Genomic DNA, 22,500 nt, shown 5'->3' on the forward strand with positions numbered 1-22,500 from the left:
TGTTGAATCGATTGTATTGGGTATGCCACATCGTGGTCGTTTAAATGTTTTAGCAAATGTTGTTAGAAAACCATTACCAGCAATCTTTAATGAATTCAATGGTGGTGTTATCTCTATTGAAGGAGAGTATTCAGCAACAGGTGATGTTAAATATCATTTGGGTACATCATATGATCGTGTCACTAGCAGTGGTAAGAAAGTACATTTATCATTGGTTGCAAATCCATCACATCTTGAAGCTGTTAACCCATTGGTAGAGGGTAAAGTTAGAGCCAAACAACATTACTCAAAAGATACTGAACAAAAGAAATCAATGGCAGTTCAATTACATGGTGATGCATCAGTTGCAGGTCAAGGTGTAGTTTACGAAACACTCCATCTTAGTAATTTGGATAATTACTCAACCGGTGGTACAGTTCATATCGTTGTTAACAATCAAATTGGTTTCACCACCAATCCAAAATATTCTCGTTCCTCAAAGTATTGTACTGATGTCGCTAAAACCATCGATATTCCAGTGTTCCATGTAAATGGTGACAATGTCGAAGCAGTAGTAAAGGTTTGCAAGATTGCAGCAGAATGGAGACAAAAATTCAAGAGAGACGTATTCGTTGATATCGTTTGTTACAGAAAACATGGTCACAATGAAACTGATCAACCAAAATTCACCCAACCAATCATGTACGATAAAATCGGTAAACAACAACCAATCATCGAGAAATACTCCAATAAATTGATCGCCGAAAAAGTTATCACTCAAGAACAATACTTACAAATGAAGAATATCATTCATGAATCCTATGAAAAGGGCTATCAAGATGGTATGAAACATGTACCAAACGCAGAGGATTGGTTAGAATCACGTTGGGAAGGTTTCAAGAGTCCAATTGAATTGGGTAATCCAGGTCGTACTGGTATCGATCAAGATTTACTTCAAAAGATTGGTAAAGTTCTTTACACTGAGCCAAGTGGTTTCGAAGTTCACTCAACCATTAAAAGATTATTAAAGGAAAAGAAGGATATGTTTGATAAAGGAACCGGTTTTGATTGGGCCACCGCAGAGGCTTTAGCATTTGGTTCTCTCTTACTCGATGGTAATCATGTACGTCTCTCTGGTCAAGATGTTGAACGTGGTACTTTCTCACATCGTCATGCTGTCTGGCATGATCAAAAAACCGATCAAACCTATGCACCATTAACTAAACTCGCCACAGCTTTAGGTAAAAAAGATGCTGCCGAATTTGTTGCTTCAAATAGTTCCCTCTCTGAATTTGCAGTTTTAGGTTTTGAATTGGGTTACTCTTTAGAGAATCCAGATGCACTCATCCTTTGGGAAGCTCAATTTGGTGATTTCTCCAATGGTGCTCAAGTTATTATCGATCAATTCATCTCTAGTGGTGAACAAAAATGGATGAGACAAAGTGGTCTCACCATGTTGTTACCACATGGTTACGATGGTGCTGGTCCAGAACATTCAAGTTGTCGTATTGAAAGATACCTTCAATTATGTGATTCTGATCCAAATAAAATCCCACCAAAGGAAGAGGCTGAACGTAAACAATCTCAACACTGTAATATGCAAGTACTCAATTGTTCAACACCTGTAAACTATTTCCATGCTCTCCGTCGTCAAGTTCATCGTGATTTCAGAAAACCATTGGTTATCGCCACTCCAAAATATTTATTGAGATATGAAAAATCTTTCTCTACCGCAAAGGAATTCTCCAATGATTCTTTCACTCGTCTCTATCCTGAAGCTTTCCCAGATCAAATTAATAAACCAGAGAAAATCAATCGTATCGTCTTCTGTACAGGTCAAGTCTATTACAATCTCATCGCTTCTCGTGAATCAAATAACATTAAAGACGTTGCCATCATTCGTGTAGAACAACTTCATCCATTCCCATTCGATTTAGTAGCTGAACAACTCCAACACTATCCAAACGCTAAAGCAATCTGGTGTCAAGAAGAACCAATGAATATGGGTTATTGGAATTATATCTATCCATACTTTATCTCAACCTTTAAACATATTAATCGTCCAGCTGATATCACTTATACAGGTAGACCATCATCTGCTTCACCTGCTGTTGCTTCTCATACTTTACATAAATTACAACTCGAAAATTTCCTTTCAAATGCTTTAACTGGTCAAGTTGGTTCAAAATAAAAAAAAATTAAAATTAAAAAAAAATAAAAAATTAAATTAAAAAAAAAAAAAAAAAAAAAGAATTAAAATATACATATATATAAATAACAAAAAAAAAAAAAAAAGAAATTTGTAAATAAAAAAGCGAATGAAAAAAAAAAAAAATATTTTATAATTTAATTTAAAAAATAAAATCTAATTTTTTCCAAACCATTTTATTATTGAAATAAAAGTTAAAAATTAAATACAACAAAATGATTTAAAAATAAAAAAATAAAATAAATAAAAGAAAATTAAATTTTAGTTATGTACAAAAAATATAAAACAAATTTGTTTTATAAATGGTTTTTAATTATTTTTTTTAATAAATTAACACTATGTTTTTTTTTTTTTTTTTTTTTTTAAATGTTAAACCAGATTTATTCGTTTACCATTTTGATCAAAGGTTGGGACCAAAGTGTTTATTCTTGTGATTCAGAGTCACCAATGTTGAAGTATCTGAGTTCGTAGGTGTTTTTGGTGGTGGCAACAACACGTAAGAAATCTCTGATTTGTTTGAATTTTAAGAATTTCTTGGTTAAATATTTGAGGTATCTCTTTGAGAATGGGATGGTGGTGTTGATGATGATCTTTGATTTATCTTTTGAGATAACAACAGTTGAACCGAGGTTACCAACTTTGTTGTCAACTTTGATTCTATCGTGTAAGTACTTTTCGAAAGCAGCAACATCGACGATTTTACCGGCTGGGGCGGTACAATCAATGACGAATTTATGTGATTTCTTTACGACGGTTTTCTAATTTCAAAAAAAAAAAAATTCAAAATTAGTATTACTCAAAAAAATAAAATAAAAATCTCACTGAATAAGAAAGGATCATGAAGGGATTCAATTATGTTTTTTTTTCAAAAAAAAAAAATAAAAACAATATTATGATTTAAAATAACTTTGACCATTTTTATAAAATCATTTTGTTTTCTATCTTTTTTTTTTTTTTCAAAACACAACTTAACCCCTATCATTGATCCCTTCAAATACAGTGTTTATTGAATACACATACTTGTACTGAAGGCATTTTATAGTTACGCGTTGTTGGTTTGATCTAGACACACTGAAAAAAAAAAAAAAAAATTAGAAATTTGTTCATTTATTTACAAAAATCTTTCGGCTTCGAAAAAAAAAAAAAAAAAAAAAAAAAAAAAAAAAAAAAAAAAAAAAAAAAAAAAAACTGAAATTTTTTTTTTTTTTTACATAGCATTTACATTTTTGAATGTAAAAAAAAAATTATGGCTAAAAATAAAGAATTGTTTGGATTGTGTATTGTTTAAATATTTAATTACTTTTTTTTATTATTTCTTTTTTTATTGTTTTGTTTTTACTTTTTTAGAAAATTAATAAAAATTTTTATTATTATTATTATTATTATTTTTATTTTTATTACTGTTTTTTAAATTTTAAATATGTGATTTTTTTATTTTTATTTTTATTTTTTTTTGTGTTTATTAAAAAAAAAAAAAATAGATAAAAAATTTATCAAATAATAATATTAGTTTTTTTTTTTAGTTATACTTTCCATAAAAAAAAAAAACCATCAACCCATTTTTCCCTCTTTTTTTTTTTTTTTTTTTTTTTTTTTTTTTTTTCAAATTAAAATTTAAAAAATTTTTTTTTTAATTTTTATTTATTGTCAATATAAAGAATATAATTTAATGATTGAATATGCCTTTAACTAAAACAGGCACAACGAAAAAAAGAAGTGATGAACCAACTGTTTCATCATCCAAATTAAAAAATAAATCAACAACAACATCATCGTCACCATCAGAATCTGTTGCAACCACACCACCAATAACAACAAAAACAACAACAACAACAACAACAAAAAGAGATATTCACACACCAAGCCCAGAATTATTAGAGTATTTAAGATTGGTAGAAAGGGTTGAGAATTTAGCTCTAACTAGAAATTGGAAACCTTCATCCTCAAAAAAAGTTAAAATAATTAATAATCTTGATGAATTACTACTAACAATTAATGAAATTGACGAAAATGATTATAATAATAATAATAATAATAATAATAATAATAATAATATTAATTCTTCAATCAAATTAGAAAAAGTGAAAAAAGTTGAAAAAGAAATAGAGAAAGGAGAAAAAATAAAAGAAAATAAAGAAAAAGAAAAAGAAAAAGAAAAAGAAAAAGAAAAAGAAAATGAAAATGAAAATGAAAATGAAAATGAAAATGAAAATGAAAATGAAAATGAAAATGAAAATGTAAATGAAAAAGAAAAAGAAAAAGAAAAAGAAAAAGAAAAAGAAAATGAAATTAAAGAAAAAGAAATTATAATTAAAAAAGAAGAACCAAAAGAGAAAATTAAAAAAGAAGTTAGAATCAAAGAGAATGAAGAAGTCAAGGAAAAACAAAACAAAAAATTATCAAGTACATTAAAACAATTAAAGAGATTTAGTATACATGAGGATGTTTTAGATTATCTCTCAAATTCAACATTGTCAGGTGCACCACCTCCACCACCTCCACCTTCATCACCATCACCATCACCATCAACACAACAAAAAACACCTCAAACCCCTAAAACACCACAAACACCACAAACACCACACACATCATATCAAACACCACTACAAACACCAAAAACACCAATGGATACCTATTCAAGTGATAATGATAATTCTTCCACACCAATTAAAGTGCCAACCCTAAGTAGTTTAATTGAAGAAGATGAAGAGGATGAGGATATTGAACTTATCATATTAAATTCTGCAAGAAAAAATAAAAGAATACCTAATAAATATTTAGTTAATCAATATGATGACGATGATACTGAAGAAGAGGAAGATGATCATTCAAAAACTCCTTCTAAATTATTAACACCAATGATAACACCAAGTAAAGAAATTGCACAACAACAAAAAATAAATGATGAAAAATTAAAACAACAACAACAAAAAATAAATGATGAAAAATTAAAGAAAGAAAAAGAAAAAGAAAAACAAGATGATGATAATATTTTAGAACAGCTAAATAAAGTAACAATTACACCAAAAAGACAGCAGCAAACTTTACCAATTAAAGATCAACAAAAAGATTGTACATTAATAACTAAAACTACAAACACAACCACAGTTGCTACTCCAACACCAACAACAACAACAACAATAACAAACCCACCAAAACCAATAACTAGAGATACATCATCACTTCATTTATTAACAAAACAATTTAGGTTAACAAGTATTGGTGATACATCAAATGATCAACATAATGAAACAATTGAAAGTTCATTACCAGTATCATCATCATCATCATCATCGTCAAAAACTATAGCAACAACAACGACAACAACAATTGATAATGAAAATCAAGAACATATAAAATTTGGAAGTGTTCAATCATTTTACCCGGTTGAACCAAATAATGATAAATTTAATGAATCAATGATGTGTTCACCATTGAATTTAGATACAGCTCATTTACCAGGAGTTGTTCAATTCTTTGAAAGGGATAAAAAGATTCATGCAATTAGTTACTTTAAACGATATAATCATACAGTTTTTCAAAATAAATTTCCAGAGGATATGATAGTTTGGAGTGATCAACATTTATCAACACCGGGTAAAACATCGATCACTAAAAAGAATGATTTCAATTTGGCAAAGATAATACTATCAACAAAGTTAATATCATCAGTTGAAACATTGGCCAATGTATTATGTCATGAAATGTGTCATGCTGCAACTTGGATGTTTGATAACTCAAAGAAGGCACATGGTAGTGAATTTAAATTTTGGGCAAGAATAGCTCAAACCCAATATCCAGAGTTATCAATTGATATGTGTGATAACTTTAAATCCTCGTTTGCATATCACTACAAATGTCAATCATTATCTTGTGATGTCAGTTTCGGTAGAAGTACTCCAAATGATGAATTGCTCTATTGTGGTAAATGTGGTTCACCAATTGTTCCCGTTGAAAAGGTAGAGACTGAATCAAGATTCGATAGATTCCTAAGGGATAATTTCAATGAAACTAAATTAAAACATCCATCTCTAACTCCGGATGAAGTTAAATCAATCATTCAATTAAGATGGAGAAAATTAGAAATTGATCGTGAAAAATTAAAGAAAAAAGAACAACAATTTATAAATAACAAAAATTTAATTACTAATGAATTTATATCATCAACATCAACCTCAACATCTGCAATAAAAAATAGAACAACAACAACAACACCAACACCAACAACAACACCAGAAGAATCTAATTCAAAAAATAATAATAGTAATTCAACATTAAATTCATCAACAAAACCAATACTAAAAAAAGCATCTTCCACTGCAGTTGGAAATAATAAAACCACTAGTGGTAAAACAAAGTTAATTCCTATTGATGATTTACCACAAATCTCTACTATTAAAAAATCTTTAAAAAAATAAATTAATTTTATTTAAATTATTTTTAAAAAATCCAAACTCTTACAATTTTTTTTTTATTTCCCAATAGCTAAAAAAAAAATAAAAAAAAAAAAAAAGAAATCAAACAAGATGGAGATTTTGATCAAGATTAAAATTGGTTTTTTTTTTTTTTTTTTTTTGAGGATGTCAGAAATTGGGTTTTAAAAAAAAGGATTTTTTTATTTTGCTGGAAAAAAAATCAGAAATCCTGCCCATTTTTTTTTTTTGGTTTCAATTTTTTTTTTTTTTTTTTTTCAACCAACTAAATTCCATTTTTTAATCAATCTAAGTTATCGAAGTTATTAAATATTGATTAAAAACCGGAATCGATTGGATAATTTTTAAAAATTTATATTTAAAATTTATAATGTATTAAATATTTTTTTTTTTAAAAAAAAAAAAAAAAAAAATATAAATAGACTAATAATAAAAAAAAAAAAAAAGTTTATAGTTTAATTTTTATTTATTATATAATTGTATTAAAAAATTATTTATTATTTTTATTAATCTTTGTTTTTATTTATTATTTTTTTAAAAAAGGAATAGAAAAAAATTTATAAAAGTAAATTTTAAATTTTTAATAATGAAAAATATAATAAAATATTTATTTATTTTTCTTTGTTTTCTAATTATTACAGAAGGTAAAAATTTATATTCATTTTGTTTTTTATTTGTTTATTTATTTTAATCTAACCAAAAGTTTAATTATTTCAATTTAGCAACACATTTCCGTTATGGTACTATTTCATGGGCTCCAACCACAAAATATAACAACATTAAAATAACGGTGAATTTAGCCTTCAGAACAGGATATTGGGGCAGTGTAGCAATTGGTCAACAGATTTCTCATGGAAACATTGATTTTGGAGATAATACAAAAACTGGTCTTACAATGACCGTTACAAGTAAGGATACTGATAATGAATGGTTTACTGCAACTTGGAGTGGAATACATGAATATTCTCCTCAACCAACAGCACAGACTAAAAACTACATAGTCGTTTACAAAGATTGTTGTAGAATTAGCACACTTTTGAACAATGGTGATCAATATTGGCATATTTCAGCTGGAATTCAAATCGATAGTTCAAATGCATTTCCTAATGTCAATTGGTCTCCAGTGACAAACATGATGCCAATCGTTAGGGTTATTGCTAATAAAAATAACAATTTCCGTATTATCGCCAATGACCAAAATAAACAAACTGCTCTATCTTATAAATTCACTGATACTTGGACAATGGATCAACCACCTGGTATGACCGTTGATTCTATAAATGGTAACTGTTGGTTTTTGCCAACAAAAGAGGGTCTTTACTCCACTCAAATTAAAGTAACCGATGCTCTTGGTGCTTATGTTGTAGTTGATTTTCTTCTTCAAACATACACTGAAGTTGGTAAATGTGACCCAACCTGTTCAAATGCTGATGCCTCTTGCACTTCAAACTCCCAATGTACAAAATGTTCAAATACTGGCTCCAACTCAATCAATACTTGTACAAATATACAATCACCACCAGAATTTATCATCCCAACACCAAAAAATGGTGAAACAATACTTTTCCCAATTGATAAAAGCTCTGAATTTTATCTTTCATGTAAAACACCATATGCTTCCAGAACTGCATCAATTACCACATCAAGTATACCAACAGAGCTTGCATTAACAACCACTTCAACAGGCCAAACCAATTCGATAAAATACTCATGGTCACCGAAAACTTCTTCAATTGGTTCCTATGTTATTTCTGCTCTATGTAAAGACTCTTCAGGATTAACTTCCGAGGTCCGTTCATTTACAATCCGTATTGGTAAGTTTAATTGTCCAACCATAGAAAACTTTTTTTATTTGGTTTAAAAATTTTCAATATATGTATTAATTTATTGTTTTTTAATTTTAGAAAAACCTGAATGTGGTAATGGAGGAATAAAGGGTGGTGACGGTAAATGTGTTTGTATAGGAAATTGGGATACTATTTATCAATGTTTTGAATGTAAGGATGGTTTCTATGGAGATAAATGTACTGTTTTACCACCATGTAAAAATGGTGTACCAAATGGTGGTGTGAATGGTGATGGTAAATGTTTATGTAACAATGGTTGGACTGGAAGTGATTGTAGTGTCTCCAATTCTCAAAGTTGTGGTTCAATGACAAGTAGTATTCTTTCTTCTTCAAATGCTGTATCATCATATTTAAATCCAATTAAAGCTCAAGTTTATCTAGCTAATGATAAAAAGTTTGATTTTCCACTTGTTCTCAGTATTCCAAGTACACTTTCTAAACTTGACGTTTACCTTTTGGTAGATGCAAATATGAATTCAGCTGCAACTTTTTTAAACATATATAATGGTATGGATAATTTTATTTCTTCAGTTAAAAAATTTGCCGAAGATACTCAGTTTGGTTTAGGTATATTCAGTGATTACCCAAGTAATTCTATTACATTCCAACCAAATTCAAATATTGGTTCTGATATCTCCTCTGCTATTCGTGAATTTAAACCTTCATCCTATTCTTCCTCATCAAACGGTAACTCACTTTTGGCTGCAACTCAAGCATCATCTGCACAAGTTGGTTGGAATAGTGGTTCATTTAAAGTTATTGTAATTATTACCGATATTGATTATCAGGCAAATCCAACAGAGAAATCAAGTTTTACTAATTCATTGATTGATAAATCTGTTGTTCCTGTTGTAATCGGATTTGGTTCTCCAATTCCTAATTGGGGAGCCTCAATTTCATCCAACGGATTTGGATATACTGTACAATCAGCAATAACTTCTGGTGATTGGTCAACAAAAGCAGCTGCTGGAATTAAAGCTGTATCAAGTAAACTCGTTTATAAATCAGGTGAAATGGCCAATGGTAAATCTCTTGTTACTTCATTACCAATTGGTGAAACCATTACACAATCAACCCAAAAAACCGTTACAATTTCTCTTTTAAAACCAGCAACTACAAATATTGAATCACCAGTTGCAAAGGTGTCTGTTATGGGTTATGGACAAACTGTTATTTCTATTAATTCCAATCGTCAACCAACCGTATCCAATTCTGGTTTCTCTGTTGATCAAAATTCGTTTGCTACATTCAAATTGACAGGAAGTGATGCAGATTTAAATATTTTAACATTTAAATTTACATCATTTTTGGATAGTACTGCAGGTATTATTACAAGTAGTTCAGGTGTGGATGTTTCAACCCAAACAAATACTTTTTATTCATCGACTGAAGTTTTCAAATTTACACCAAAAAAGAATTATATCGCCACTTCTTCAATTTCATTCATTGCCAATGATGGTTGTGTTGATAGTACTGCAGCAACTATTACAATCACTATCAATAGAATTAACCAAGCACCAGAATGTCAACCAATAACAATAAATGCCTTGTTAAACCAACAAGTTGGAATTTCATTGAGTGCTAGTGATTTCGAAGATGTTGCATCAAAGATTGCTATATTTGTTTCCAACCCATCGCCATTGACTGTCTATGGTTCATTTAATTATCAAGATAAACCAATTACAACAACCACAACAATTAATAACCCATGGCAATTAACCTTTAAACAAATTGTAAATCCACCATCAGCTATATCTGTTGGAGTTCCATTTAAATCAAGAGATAGTGCCTCGCTTTATTCAAAAGAATGTTTAATAACCGTTAATTTTGTACACACTAATGAAGCACCAATTTCATCATCTTTATCACCTGTCCCAGTTAATCCAAGAGATAAAACAACAATAACTTTGACATCCACAGATTATGACTCAACAAGTGCCACATTTAATATTAAATCATTTACAACAGGTACTGATGGTAAGGGTACTTTTTACATTTGTCCACAATTGGGTGATTGTTCTTGTACAACAACACAAATAAAATTACAAAAAAACTATGTATCAAGCGCAGTTTCATATTCAACCAATATTGCCAATCTTGGAATTTGTTTCTCTAATGATCAATCAAGTCAAATTACCGATTATGCTTCTGTCACTTTTACTTCAACTGATAACCAAGGTTTAGAATCATTACCAGTCACTGTAAATATTAATGTTGTTGGTACTCGTCCAAATAGTCCACCTACAATTATTTCAATTCCGAAATATTCTGTTTTCCAAGATTATAAAGACTATGATAAAAGTAGTAAAATAATTGATGGTACAGATACAGACCAAGATGATTATGACAAATCCCAAGGTGTAAACAATTTAATTGCCGTTATCACTGAGAAACCAAAAAAAGGTACACTATATTTGAAAAATGATGGTAGTGTCGCTTCAAATTCCCCAGCTCCAATGGAAATTTATTATGTCCCAAATCCAGGTACTTTTGGAGATGATACCTATTCATACAAAGTTATTGATACTCTTCAAGCTTCATCAACCATTGCAACTACAACTGTCTCTGTCATTCAAATTAATCATAAACCATCTGTTAGTGCCGATTCCTATTCATTTACATCCCAAGATGTCCAATTCGAAAAATCATTAGTTACTAGTGATTTCGATGGAGACCAAGTAAATTGTCAAGTTATTGCACTTCCAAACCAAATCAGTATGTATGATTCTGAAGGTATTTTAATCACCCAAGTTCCTGCCAAACTTTCCAAAAATTCTTACAGCTTTAGACTTTTAGATCCTTCATTGATCATACCTTCACCATTTTCAAATGTTCAATCACAATTTACTGTTAATTGTTTGGATGTTACTAGTAAAACCGATCCATTTGGCCCATTACAAAGTGATGATCTTATTGTAAATGTTGGATATATCTATATTAATACTCCACCAAAAACTAAAACTCTTACTGTACAACTTGATCAAGATACAAGCAAGGCATTTACATTTAATGGCGATGATATTGAAACACCCACATCGGATCTTAAAGTAAAGATTTTCTCATTACCAACCAATGGTAGACTTTCAAACCAATATGGCTACCTTAATGGAACATCCATTTCCAGTAGAACTTATTACCTCAATGAATTAACCTATACTCCAAATGCTGGTCTTTCCAATTGGGACACTGAAGATAATAATAGTCCACTCGATAAAATTTCATATGCTGTTTTAGATAAAGGAGGTCTTTCTTCAGAGACTGATTTAGTTTATTTTAGTGTTAGACCAAGAAATCCACCAATTTATACTGGTAAAGATGAAATTAATGTATTACAAAACACTCGTTATCCATTGACAATCATTGGTGAAATTGGTAATGGTGGCTCATCTGTGGCAATTAGTGTCGTTAGTTTCACTGGTAATGGTACATTATATGAAACATTCAATATGGGTAGCGAAGGTACAATTGATAGACAAATCTCATCCTATCCAGTCAATAGAAGCGATTCTTTGGTAGGATCCTACTTTTATGCATATAAACCACCACACAACCAATATGGAGATGATTTTGATACAATTACATTCGTACTTATTGATGGTGATCTTGTTTCAAAGATTTATACTGTCACTGTTAATGTTATTCATGTAAATCAACCACCAACAATCAAATTAATTAGTTATAAAGTTTTGGGAGGTTCTGGTAAAGAAATTGAATTTGGTTCAAATTCAACTGTTAATATGAATATAAATACCATGGCACTTGTTAAATATATTGGTAACGATATTGATAAAGATCAAGTTGGTCCATTAGGTTCCAAAGTTTTAAATATTCCTTTAACTGGTACCATTTATAAATTTAATAATGAAACAACTCCATTAGGTGCCATTATTAAAGACAAAAATTTAAATATTGAAAGAAATGATGATGGTTTCTATTATTTTGTATTTGTTCCAATTAAAGGTAGTACCGGTCAAGGATATGCTCGTGTTCCATTGATTGTCATTGATGATGGTGGTCTCGTTTCTCCATCTGAATCTGTTGACTTCAATGTAAACAATATTAATATTCCACCAGTAATTACAATTGATAAAGAAAAGAGATCTTATTCTCTTCTAACCAATCTTACAATATCTGCAACCAAGATAACATTTGATGACCCAGATTCTAAAAACAATGATGTGTCAATTACCATTTCAATTGTTGGTGAAAAAGATGAAACTGTTGTACCATTTTCAAATGTTAGCTTCACTGTTACCACTGGTAAAGCAACATGTAAACCTGATTCAACTTTATCAAGTATTACTTGTGTTGGTAAAAAATCAGAACTTAATAAAGTAATCTCCAAAATTGATATTATTGCAAAAGTAGCTGGAAATTATCGTCTTAAAGTATTTGTTGATGATTTAGGTTATAATTCACCAATTTCAATTAGAAGTTCAACACATTTGAACGCTACCGATTATGTAACTTTGCAAATTTCCTCGCCAGAAGTAACAACTCAAAATTCTAGTAATAAAACTGTTTTATCTGGTGCTATTGCTGGTGCTGCCGCTGGTACTGCTTTGATTGCTGCCGCTATGTGGAAAATGTTAAGAAAAGCTGCTCCACCAACTGATGCATTCTTTGATGAAGGTGCTTTCCTTGGTGATGGTGTTAACTCTAATCCAATGTATCAAGAATCAAAGAATGGTGGTGAAAATCCATTATACTTGGCTTCAAATGAAACATTATAGTCTAATTTTAATTAAAAAAAAAAAACTAAAACACTTTTTTTTTTTATTATAAGCAATAAATAAAATAATATTTATTTATAATTTATAATTGATTATTATCTTTTTGTAATTGTTTTAATTTTTCTTCTTTTTCTTTTTTTTTTTTTTTTTTTTTTTTTTTAATAAATTTTATTAAATTTAAATGATCGAAAAAGAAAAAAAAAATAATACTAACAAAAATGTTTTATAAAACTTCTAATTTGTAGATTCAATAAATAATATTTAACACTTTTGACCAAAAATTAAAAAAAGTTGGAGACAGTTTGTATATAAAAAAAAATGAAAAAAAATATCACAAATGATCTCAATGTAATTTTACAATTTTCAAAAAAAAAAAATAATAAAAAATAAAAAAAAATAATAATGGTAAAAATAGATTTATCGATCTATTAATGGGTGATACTATCAAAAAAAAAAAAAAAAAAAAAAAAATAGAAAAAAAGTAGATGTTAACCAAATTGATTTGAGTGTTTGAAGACTTAAATATTTTGATTTAAATATAAAACAAGCTAAAAAAATTAAAGAAAAGAAATAATCGAGTCAAATAAAGAATAACATTAAAAAAAAAAAAGGTTGTGAGTCATTAACTGGTTTCTTAATTTTTATCAGTGTCGGATAAATATGCATTATCTCACTGACACACGAACACATAAAAAAGTTTTTTTATTTTTTTTTTTTTTTTTAAGGTTTGACTTTTGACGGAATTGACAAAAAAAAAAATAAAAAATTTTGACTCAATTCCAATCTGTTTCGAACAATATTTTTCTAATAAAATGTTTAGAAATTTAATCAAACTTTTAATTAAATTTTCTTTTTTTTTTAATTTATTTTTTAATTTTTTATTTTTTTTTTCTTATTATTTAAAGGTTTTTAATTTTTTTTTTTTTTTTTTTTATTATTATTTGATATCACAAAGCGCTTGTCAATAGATTATAACTATTTATAATTATTTTTTTTTTTTGTTTTATTTTTTTTTTTTTTTTCCCCCACACTGTTTTTTTTTAATTTAAATTATTATTATTTTTTTTTTTTTTTTTTTTTTTTATTTAAAATTTTTTTTTTTTATTTTTATTTTCATAAAATCAACACACATAAGCTAAATAATAATCAAACTATTATTATTTAACCATTCTGTATTATTAATATAAAGTCTTTAGGATTTTTGTAGATCTAAATGTAAGTGTTTAAATTAGAAAACCAAAATAAAAAAAATAATACTAGAAAAAAAAAAGAAAGAGTAAACTGGTTTTTTTTTTTTTTATTTTTTTTTGCTTTTTTTTTCTATTTTTAATAATAATTTTTAATAATAATCAGAAAATATTTTTTTTTTTTTGCATTTTGTTTTTGTGAAGTTCTCCAATTTTAATTAAAAAAAAAAAAAAATTAAAAAAAAATAAAATTTAATTTTTTTTTATTTTTTTATTTTTCTTTTTTTTTTAAAAAATTTCTCAAATTAATATTTTTTTTTTTTTTTTTTTTTTTTTTAGAATTTATTTTTTTCTTTCATCAATTATATATTTTATTCATTTAATTTTTTTTTTTTTTTTATATTTACATATTTTTAAAAAATGGCAACAATTGAAGAGTAAGTGTAATTTTTTTCAATCATTTTTTAAAAGATTAAAATAATAATTAAATTTAAATAAATTTAATAAAATAAAAAATAAATAAATAAATATAATTAATGTAAATAAATATTAATATTAATTTTTATTTTAATAAAAAAAAAAAAAATAATAATAATTATAATAATTATAATAAATATAATAATAATAATAATAATAATAATGAAAATATAATATAATTATAATAATTTTTTTTTAAAAAAAATAGTACTTCAAAAGATAATAACAATCCAATTTTAGAACGTAAAAAAGCTCCAAATAGATTATTTGTAGAAGAAGCAATTAATGATGATAATTCAGTAGTTACATTAAATCCAGAGACAATGGATCAATTACAATTCTTTAGAGGTGACACACTTTTAATTAAAGGTAAAAAGAGAAGAGATACCGTTTGTATTGTATTGTCAGATCCAACCATCGATCCATCAAAGATCCGTATGAATAAAGTTGTAAGAAATAATCTTCGTGTTAGATTAGGTGACATGATTTCAGTTCACCAATGTTCAGATGTTAAATATGGCAAACGTATTCATGTGTTACCAATTGATGATACCATAGAAGGTCTCAGTGGCAATCTCTTTGATCTTTACCTCAAACCATACTTTTTAGAAGCCTACCGTCCAGTCCGTAAGGGTGACTTATTTTTAGTACGTGGTGGTATGAGAGCCGTAGAATTTAAAGTTGTCGAAACCGACCCAGGTGAATATTGTATCGTTGCACCAGAGACATTTATACATTGTGAAGGTGAGGCAGTCAAGAGAGAGGATGAAGACCGTCTCGATGAGGTTGGTTACGATGATATTGGTGGTGTAAGAAAGCAATTGGGTCAAATTAGAGAGTTGGTCGAACTTCCACTCCGTCATCCACAACTCTTCAAAAATATTGGTGTCAAACCACCAAAGGGTATTCTTTTATATGGTCCACCAGGTTGCGGTAAAACTATGATTGCCAGAGCTGTCGCCAATGAAACAGGTGCTTTCTTCTTTTTAATCAATGGTCCAGAGATTATGTCCAAATTAGCTGGTGAGTCTGAATCCAACCTTCGTAAGGCCTTTGAAGAGGCTGAAAAGAATGCACCATCCATCATCTTTATCGATGAAATCGATTCTATCGCTCCAAAGAGAGAGAAAACTCAAGGTGAAGTTGAACGTCGTATCGTTTCACAATTGTTAACATTGATGGATGGTTTGAAATCAAGAGCACATGTCATTGTTATGGGTGCCACAAATCGTCCAAACTCAATCGATCCAGCTCTTCGTCGTTTCGGTCGTTTCGATCGTGAAATCGATATCACCATTCCAGATGCCACTGGTCGTTTAGAAATCATGAGAATTCACACCAAGAACATGAAACTCGATGAAACCGTCGATTTAGAAGCCGTTGCCAATGAAACCCATGGTTATGTAGGTGCCGATCTTGCTGCCCTTTGTACCGAGTCTGCTCTCCAATGTATTCGTGAGAAGATGGATGTTATTGATTTAGAAGATGAAACCATCTCTGCAGAGATCCTCGAATCAATGTCTGTCACTCAAGATCACTTTAGAACTGCTCTCACCCTCTCCAATCCATCTGCTCTTCGTGAAACCGTCGTCGAAGTTCCAACAACCACTTGGGAAGATATTGGTGGTTTGGAAGGTGTCAAGAGAGAATTACGTGAAACCGTTCAATATCCAGTCGAACATCCAGAGAAATTCAGAAAATTCGGTATGCAACCATCCAAAGGTGTACTCTTTTATGGTCCACCAGGTTGTGGTAAGACTTTATTAGCCAAGGCCATCGCCAACGAATGTCAAGCCAATTTCATCTCTATCAAAGGTCCAGAACTCTTAACCATGTGGTTTGGTGAGTCTGAAGCCAACGTTCGTGAACTCTTTGATAAAGCTCGTCAAGCCGCTCCATGTGTTTTGTTCTTTGATGAGTTGGATAGTATTGCACGTTCTAGAGGTTCATCACAAGGTGATGCTGGTGGTGCTGGTGATAGAGTTATCAATCAAATTTTAACTGAAATGGATGGTATGAACGCCAAGAAGAACGTTTTCATCATTGGTGCTACCAATAGACCAGATATCATCGATCCAGCTATCCTCCGTCCAGGTCGTTTAGATCAACTCATTTACATTCCATTACCAGATTTACCATCTCGTGTTGCCATTCTCAAGGCTTGTCTCAATAAATCACCAGTCGCCAAGGATGTAGATTTAGAATTTTTGGGTCAAAAGACTCAAGGTTTCTCTGGTGCAGATTTAACTGAAATTTGTCAACGTGCCTGTAAATTAGCTATTCGTGAATCCATTGAAAAGGATATTGAATCCACCAAAGCCCGTCAAGAATCTGGTGATACCAAGATGGAAGATGACTCTGTCGATCCAGTACCAGAAATTACTCGTGATCACTTCCAAGAAGCCATGAGATCTGCTCGTCGTTCTGTATCCGATAATGATATTAGAAAATATGAAAGCTTTGCTCAAACTTTAGTTCAATCAAGAGGTCTTGGTAATAATTTCAAATTCCCAGATCAAGAATCTTCAGGTCAATTCAATCAAGATCAATCTGATGATCTTTTCAGTAATTAAAAAAAAAAAATATATATTTTAATTAAAAAAAAAAAAAAAAAAAAAAAAAAAAAAAACCAAGTAAATAATATATCAAAAAATAAAAAAAAATATTAAAAAAAAAATATAAAATTGTTCCAAATAAAATATATATATATAAATATAAAACTTTTTTTTTTTGTATTTATCACATTGCCCCCTTAAAAAAAAAAAAAAAAAAAAAAAAAAAAAAAAAAAAATTTAAAATTTAAATTTTAAATTACTTTGAATTTTTATAACTTTTTTTTTAATAAAAAAAAAAAATTTAATGGCCATTAAAAAAAATTTTTAAAAAAAATTTTTTTTTTTATTTAAAGTTTTAAAAAAAATTTTTCCAAAAATAATTTTTTTTTTTACAAAAAAAATAAAAACCTAAATGGTTTTTTTTTTTTTTTTTTTTTTTAAATAAACCACAACCCAAGGAGAATTGGTTATTTTTTTTTTTTTTTTTTTTTTTTTTTAAATGTTGGAGAATGTCATGACGGCATTTATTTCTTTTTCTTATTCATTTTTAATTTTTTTTTTAATTTATTTTCAATTTTAATTTTTTTTTGATTTTTTTTTTTTTTTTTTTTTTTTTTTTTTTTTTTTAAAAAAAAAAAAGATTTTTTCAATCATTCTCAATTTCACTTTTAGTTATATCCTTAAAGATGTTATCAAGAAATTTAAAAACTTTAGTTGTAAGCTATTATTATTATTATTATTATTATCATCATCATTTAGTTAATTTATCTATCGTTATTAAAATCGGAAACAACTTTTTTTTTATTTTTTTTTTTTTTTTATTTAAAAAAAAATGAAATTTCAAATTATTCATTTATAATTTTAATTATTAATTTTTTTTTATTTTTTTATTTTTTATTTTTTTTTTTATATAGAAAAATAAAAATATATTATATTTTACTACATCAACTAGTAAATCAAATAAAATTTATGAAAATGCAAAGGAAGCAGTTAAAGATATTCCAAATGGTTCAAAATTATTAGTAGGTGGATTTGGACTTTGTGGTATTCCAGAGAATTTAATATCAGCAGTACGTGATACAGGTGTAAAGGATTTAACAGTTGTTAGTAATAATGCAGGTGTTGATGATTTTGGATTAGGTGTTTTATTAAAGAGTAGACAAATTAAAAGAATGATCTCATCATATGTTGGTGAGAATGCAACCTTTGAGAGTCAATATCTCAAGGGTGAGCTTGAAGTAGAGTTAACACCACAAGGTAATTTAGCAGAGAGATTAAGAGCAGGTGGTGCAGGTATTCCAGCTTTCTATACAAGTACAGGTGTTGGTACAGTGTTGGTGGAAGAAGGTGGTTTCCCAATCAAGTATGCAAATGATGGTTCAGGTAAAGTTGAAATTAAGAGCGAACCACGTCCAACTCAACTTTACAATGGTCGTAAATATTGTTTAGAAGAATCAATCACTGGTGATTACGCATTGATTAAAGCATGGAAAGCTGATACTAGAGGCAATTTAGTATTTAGAAATACCGCACGTAATTTCAATCCACCAATGGCAACAGCAGCCAAAATCACCATTGCAGAGGTTGAAGAAATCGTTGATGCTGGTGAAATTAAACCTGATGAAGTTCATGTACCAGGTATTTATATTCAACGTATTGTTAAAGGTCCATCATTTGAAAAACGTATCGAACGTTTAACAGTCCAAAAAGAGAAAACTGGTGAAGCAGCTGCCAAACCAAAGGATGAGGCAGCAGCCAAGAGAGAGCGTATCGTACGTCGTGCAGCTTTAGAGTTTGAAGATGGTATGTATTGTAATCTTGGTATTGGTATGCCAACATTGGCCAGTAATTTCATTCCAAAGGGTATTAGAATCGAATTACAATCAGAGAATGGCTTATTAGGTATGGGTCCATTCCCAAAAATGGGCGAACATGATGCCGATTTAATCAATGCAGGTAAGGAAACCGTTACAACCATTCCAGGTTCTTCCATTTTCTCAAGTGCTGATTCATTCGCAATGATTCGTGGTGGTCATGTTGATTTAACAATTCTTGGTGGTATGCAAGTTAGTGGTAATGGTGATTTGGCCAATTGGGTCATTCCTGGCTCAATGGTTAAAGGTCCAGGTGGTGCTATGGATTTAACTTCAAGTGGTTCACGTGTAGTTGTCATAATGGAACATACCACAAAACATGGAAAACCAAAGATTTTAAAGAATTGTACACTTCCACTCACTGGTAAATCTTGTGTAAATAGAATCATCACTGAATTGGCAGTTTTCGATGTCGTCAATGGTAAATTAGAATTAATTGAAGTCGTTGATGGCCAAACAGTTGATGATATTAAATCTAAAACTGAAGCAGAATTTACTGTTTCAAAAAATTTAAAACCATTACAACAAGTTGAAATTTAAAATAATAATAATAATAATAATAAAAATATCAACATTTCCTAAAATATAAATTATTTTTTTTTTTAGATTTTCTCAATTATTTGATCTTTTTTTTTTTTTTTTCCACTTACTTCCACTCAATTTTTTTTTTTTTTTTTTTTTTTTTTTTTTTTGGGATTTTTTTTTTAATTTTTGTGTTTTGAAAACCTTTTTTTTTTTTTTTCATTTTTTTTTTTTTTTTTTTTTTTTTTTTTAAATTACTTTCCTTCTATTGAATTCTAGATTTATTTATATTGTTTAATGATTAAAATAATTATTGCATAGGTGTATATTTATATAAATCTATAGATCTATAATAAATTTAAATTATTTAAATTTCAATAAAAATAAAAATAATAATAAAAAAAAAAAAATAATAATAGATGTCAATAAATCAAAATGGAATATATTTACAACCACAACAGAATATAATTTCAGCATCTAATGGAATGAATCCAACACAAATTACAATACCAACACAATTGACACCGTCAATATCATCATTATCACAACAATATCAACAATATCAATTACAACAACTACAACAACAGCAACAACAACAAAATATACAGCCAAATCAACAACAAACCATTAATATTGAATCACCAATAAATTGTAATTTAAAATTAAATAATCAAAATTTAGAAAAGATAACAACTTTTGAACAATTTCAACAATTGGATGTTGTACAACAATCACAATTATTTTATCAACTTCATGAATCATTTTTAAATTTATCATCACATGATGGTAAACAAATTGGTAGATTAAAAATTAAACAAACTAGTATTGATGTTATAAATTTAGGTAATTATTTTAATAAATATTTTAAAAAATAAAATAATATAAATAAAATAAAATAAAATATTTATTTATATTAATTAATTAATTAAAAAAAAGAAATTGAATCAAATCCAAATTATGAAATTATAGTTCAAAATAGTACAAAGAAATTTTATTTTAAAGGTATGATAAATTCAGTTGGTAAACAACAAGGTATATGTGAAGATAGTCATTTTTTAAGTAAAGATTTTACAACGATTGGTGTGGCTGATGGTGTAGGATCATGGAGATCAGTTGGTATTGATCCTGGTGAATATTCTCGATTTTTAATGAGTTTTATATATGGCCAATCATTGACAACTCCTTATTTAAAACCCTATGAATTAATTGAATCTGCCTATAGGGAATCTGTAAATATACCAGGTAGTTCCACAATTTGTATTTTAAAAATTATTGGTTCAAAAGTTTATAGTGGTTTAGTTGGTGATTCTTCTTTTATTCAAATTAGAAAAGATCAAATTTATTTTAGGTCAAACGAACAAACTCATAGTATGTTTTTTTTTTTTTTTTTTTTTTTTTTTTTTTTTTTTTTTATAATATTTAATAATAATAATAATTAATATTTACTTTAAATTTAAATTTAAATAATAAGAACCAAATTTTCCATATCAACTTGGACAAAATAGTGTTGATAAACCATCTTCAGGTGTTTATATGGAGCATCCAATTCAAGAGAATGATATTTTTGTAATTGGAACCGATGGATTTTTTGATAATATATTTGATCAAGAGATAGTTAAAGCAATCAAAGAGGTAAACTCTATTGAATCGTTTTTTAAATGTTTAATGGAATTAGCAAAATCAAAATCTCAAGATCCTGAAGCTCAAACTCCAATAGGTCAAAGAAATGGAAAAATTGGTGGTAAAAATGATGATATTACTGTTGGTTGTTTTGTCATTTCAAAATTAAATAAATAAATTTTTTTTTTTTTTTTTTTTTTTCTATTTTTACAAACTTTTTCTTTTTTTAGTTCCATTAAAAAAAAAAAAAAAAAAAAAAAAGTTTTTTACAAAGCAGATTTGTTGTTATTTTTTAATTTTTTTTCCAAATTTTAATTTTTTTTTTTTTTTTTTTCAATTTTCTTTTTTTTTTTAAATTTTTTTTTTTTTTTAAATTTTTTTTTTATAAATATTTTCACTCACAAAGCATATTTTCAACAAAAATTAAATCGTTGCATTATAAAACTTTTTTGAAAAAAAAAAAAAAAACAAAAGACATACAGATAGGGATTTTTTTTAAAAAAAAAAAAAAAAAAAAAGAATGAATTTTCAAACTTACAATCAAGTAATTGAGCATTCAGATCTTTTTAAGAGTGTGTTTTATTATCATCATAGCCAAGTAACAATAAACAATGATTTAAATATTAGTAATAACAACAACAACAACAACAACAATAACAATAACAATAATAACAATAACAATGATATTATCGATCAACAAAATGATTTATCTGATACCACAATTCAAACAGTTAATATTAATATTCAATCATTACAACAACAGCAACAAAATATTGACAACACAATAATTGAAGGAAGTTTATTAGAGAAAAGAGATTTTTGTTATGGTTTGGGTTTACGTACTCCAGAAGTTCCTTATTTATTTACAAGACTTTGCATGACAACAAATCCAAGCAGTCGTATGTATAAATTTATAAATTTGAAAATTTCAATTTTTTTTTTTTCCTCTCTCTCTCTCTCTTTCTCTCAATTTATAATACTAATATTTCATTTCAAAAAAATAATAATAATAATAAATATAGATTGTTTTGATTGTTTAGAAAATGATTTACCAAATGTTAAAA

The 22,500-nt window shown here is 27.9% G+C and overlaps 8 protein-coding genes across 8 annotated transcripts in view; 7 read left to right on the plus strand and 1 right to left on the minus strand.

Moving 5' to 3' along the window:
* ogdh (2-oxoglutarate dehydrogenase, E1 subunit) overlaps positions 1–2,170 on the plus strand; it is a gene marked incomplete at both ends in the record, with an annotated part of 3,713 nt that extends 1,543 nt beyond the window's left edge. The window contains one exon of the mRNA XM_631814.1: positions 1–2,170. This exon is cut by the window's left edge and continues 224 nt beyond it. Within this exon, the coding sequence (XP_636906.1) occupies positions 1–2,170 (2,170 nt within the window).
* Positions 2,171–2,610: 440 nt separating this feature from the next.
* On the minus strand, positions 2,611–3,223 carry rpl22 (S60 ribosomal protein L22; the record flags this gene model as incomplete). The annotated part of the gene is made up of 2 exons (XM_631815.1): positions 2,611–2,946; positions 3,209–3,223. 2 exons carry the CDS (start codon positions 3,221–3,223, stop codon positions 2,611–2,613), a joined length of 351 nt encoding a protein of 116 aa, XP_636907.1.
* A 644-nt stretch (positions 3,224–3,867) lies between these two features.
* DDB_G0288129 (hypothetical protein) lies at positions 3,868–6,606 on the plus strand (the record flags this gene model as incomplete). Its single annotated transcript, XM_631816.1, has 1 exon — positions 3,868–6,606. The coding sequence occupies one exon, from the start codon at positions 3,868–3,870 to the stop codon at positions 6,604–6,606; it is 2,739 nt and encodes a 912-aa protein (XP_636908.1).
* Positions 6,607–7,207: 601 nt separating this feature from the next.
* On the plus strand, positions 7,208–13,201 carry sibB (type A von Willebrand factor domain-containing protein; the record flags this gene model as incomplete). Its single annotated transcript, XM_631817.1, has 3 exons — positions 7,208–7,265; positions 7,344–8,435; positions 8,526–13,201. The coding sequence occupies 3 exons, from the start codon at positions 7,208–7,210 to the stop codon at positions 13,199–13,201; spliced, it is 5,826 nt and encodes a 1,941-aa protein (XP_636909.1).
* A 1,607-nt stretch (positions 13,202–14,808) lies between these two features.
* cdcD (cell division cycle protein 48) lies at positions 14,809–17,438 on the plus strand (the record flags this gene model as incomplete). Its single annotated transcript, XM_631818.1, has 2 exons — positions 14,809–14,825; positions 15,074–17,438. 2 exons carry the CDS (start codon positions 14,809–14,811, stop codon positions 17,436–17,438), a joined length of 2,382 nt encoding a protein of 793 aa, XP_636910.1.
* A 668-nt stretch (positions 17,439–18,106) lies between these two features.
* Positions 18,107–19,834, plus strand: oxct (3-oxoacid CoA-transferase; the record flags this gene model as incomplete). Its single annotated transcript, XM_631819.1, has 2 exons — positions 18,107–18,136; positions 18,335–19,834. The coding sequence occupies 2 exons, from the start codon at positions 18,107–18,109 to the stop codon at positions 19,832–19,834; spliced, it is 1,530 nt and encodes a 509-aa protein (XP_636911.1).
* A 401-nt stretch (positions 19,835–20,235) lies between these two features.
* On the plus strand, positions 20,236–21,613 carry DDB_G0288107 (protein phosphatase 2C-related protein; the record flags this gene model as incomplete). Its single annotated transcript, XM_631820.1, has 3 exons — positions 20,236–20,659; positions 20,753–21,184; positions 21,288–21,613. 3 exons carry the CDS (start codon positions 20,236–20,238, stop codon positions 21,611–21,613), a joined length of 1,182 nt encoding a protein of 393 aa, XP_636912.1.
* A 343-nt stretch (positions 21,614–21,956) lies between these two features.
* MF12 (hypothetical protein) overlaps positions 21,957–22,500 on the plus strand; it is a gene marked incomplete at both ends in the record, with an annotated part of 4,810 nt that continues 4,266 nt past the window's right edge. Inside the window, 2 exons of the mRNA XM_001134526.1 lie at positions 21,957–22,335; positions 22,459–22,500. The exon at positions 22,459–22,500 is cut by the window's right edge and continues 198 nt beyond it. Of these exons, the coding sequence (XP_001134526.1) occupies positions 21,957–22,335; positions 22,459–22,500 (421 nt within the window). The remainder of the gene's footprint in view (positions 22,336–22,458) is intronic.

Source organism: Dictyostelium discoideum (assembly GCF_000004695.1).
Source record: "Dictyostelium discoideum AX4 chromosome 5 chromosome, whole genome shotgun sequence".
NCBI lineage: Eukaryota > Evosea > Eumycetozoa > Dictyosteliales > Dictyosteliaceae > Dictyostelium > Dictyostelium discoideum.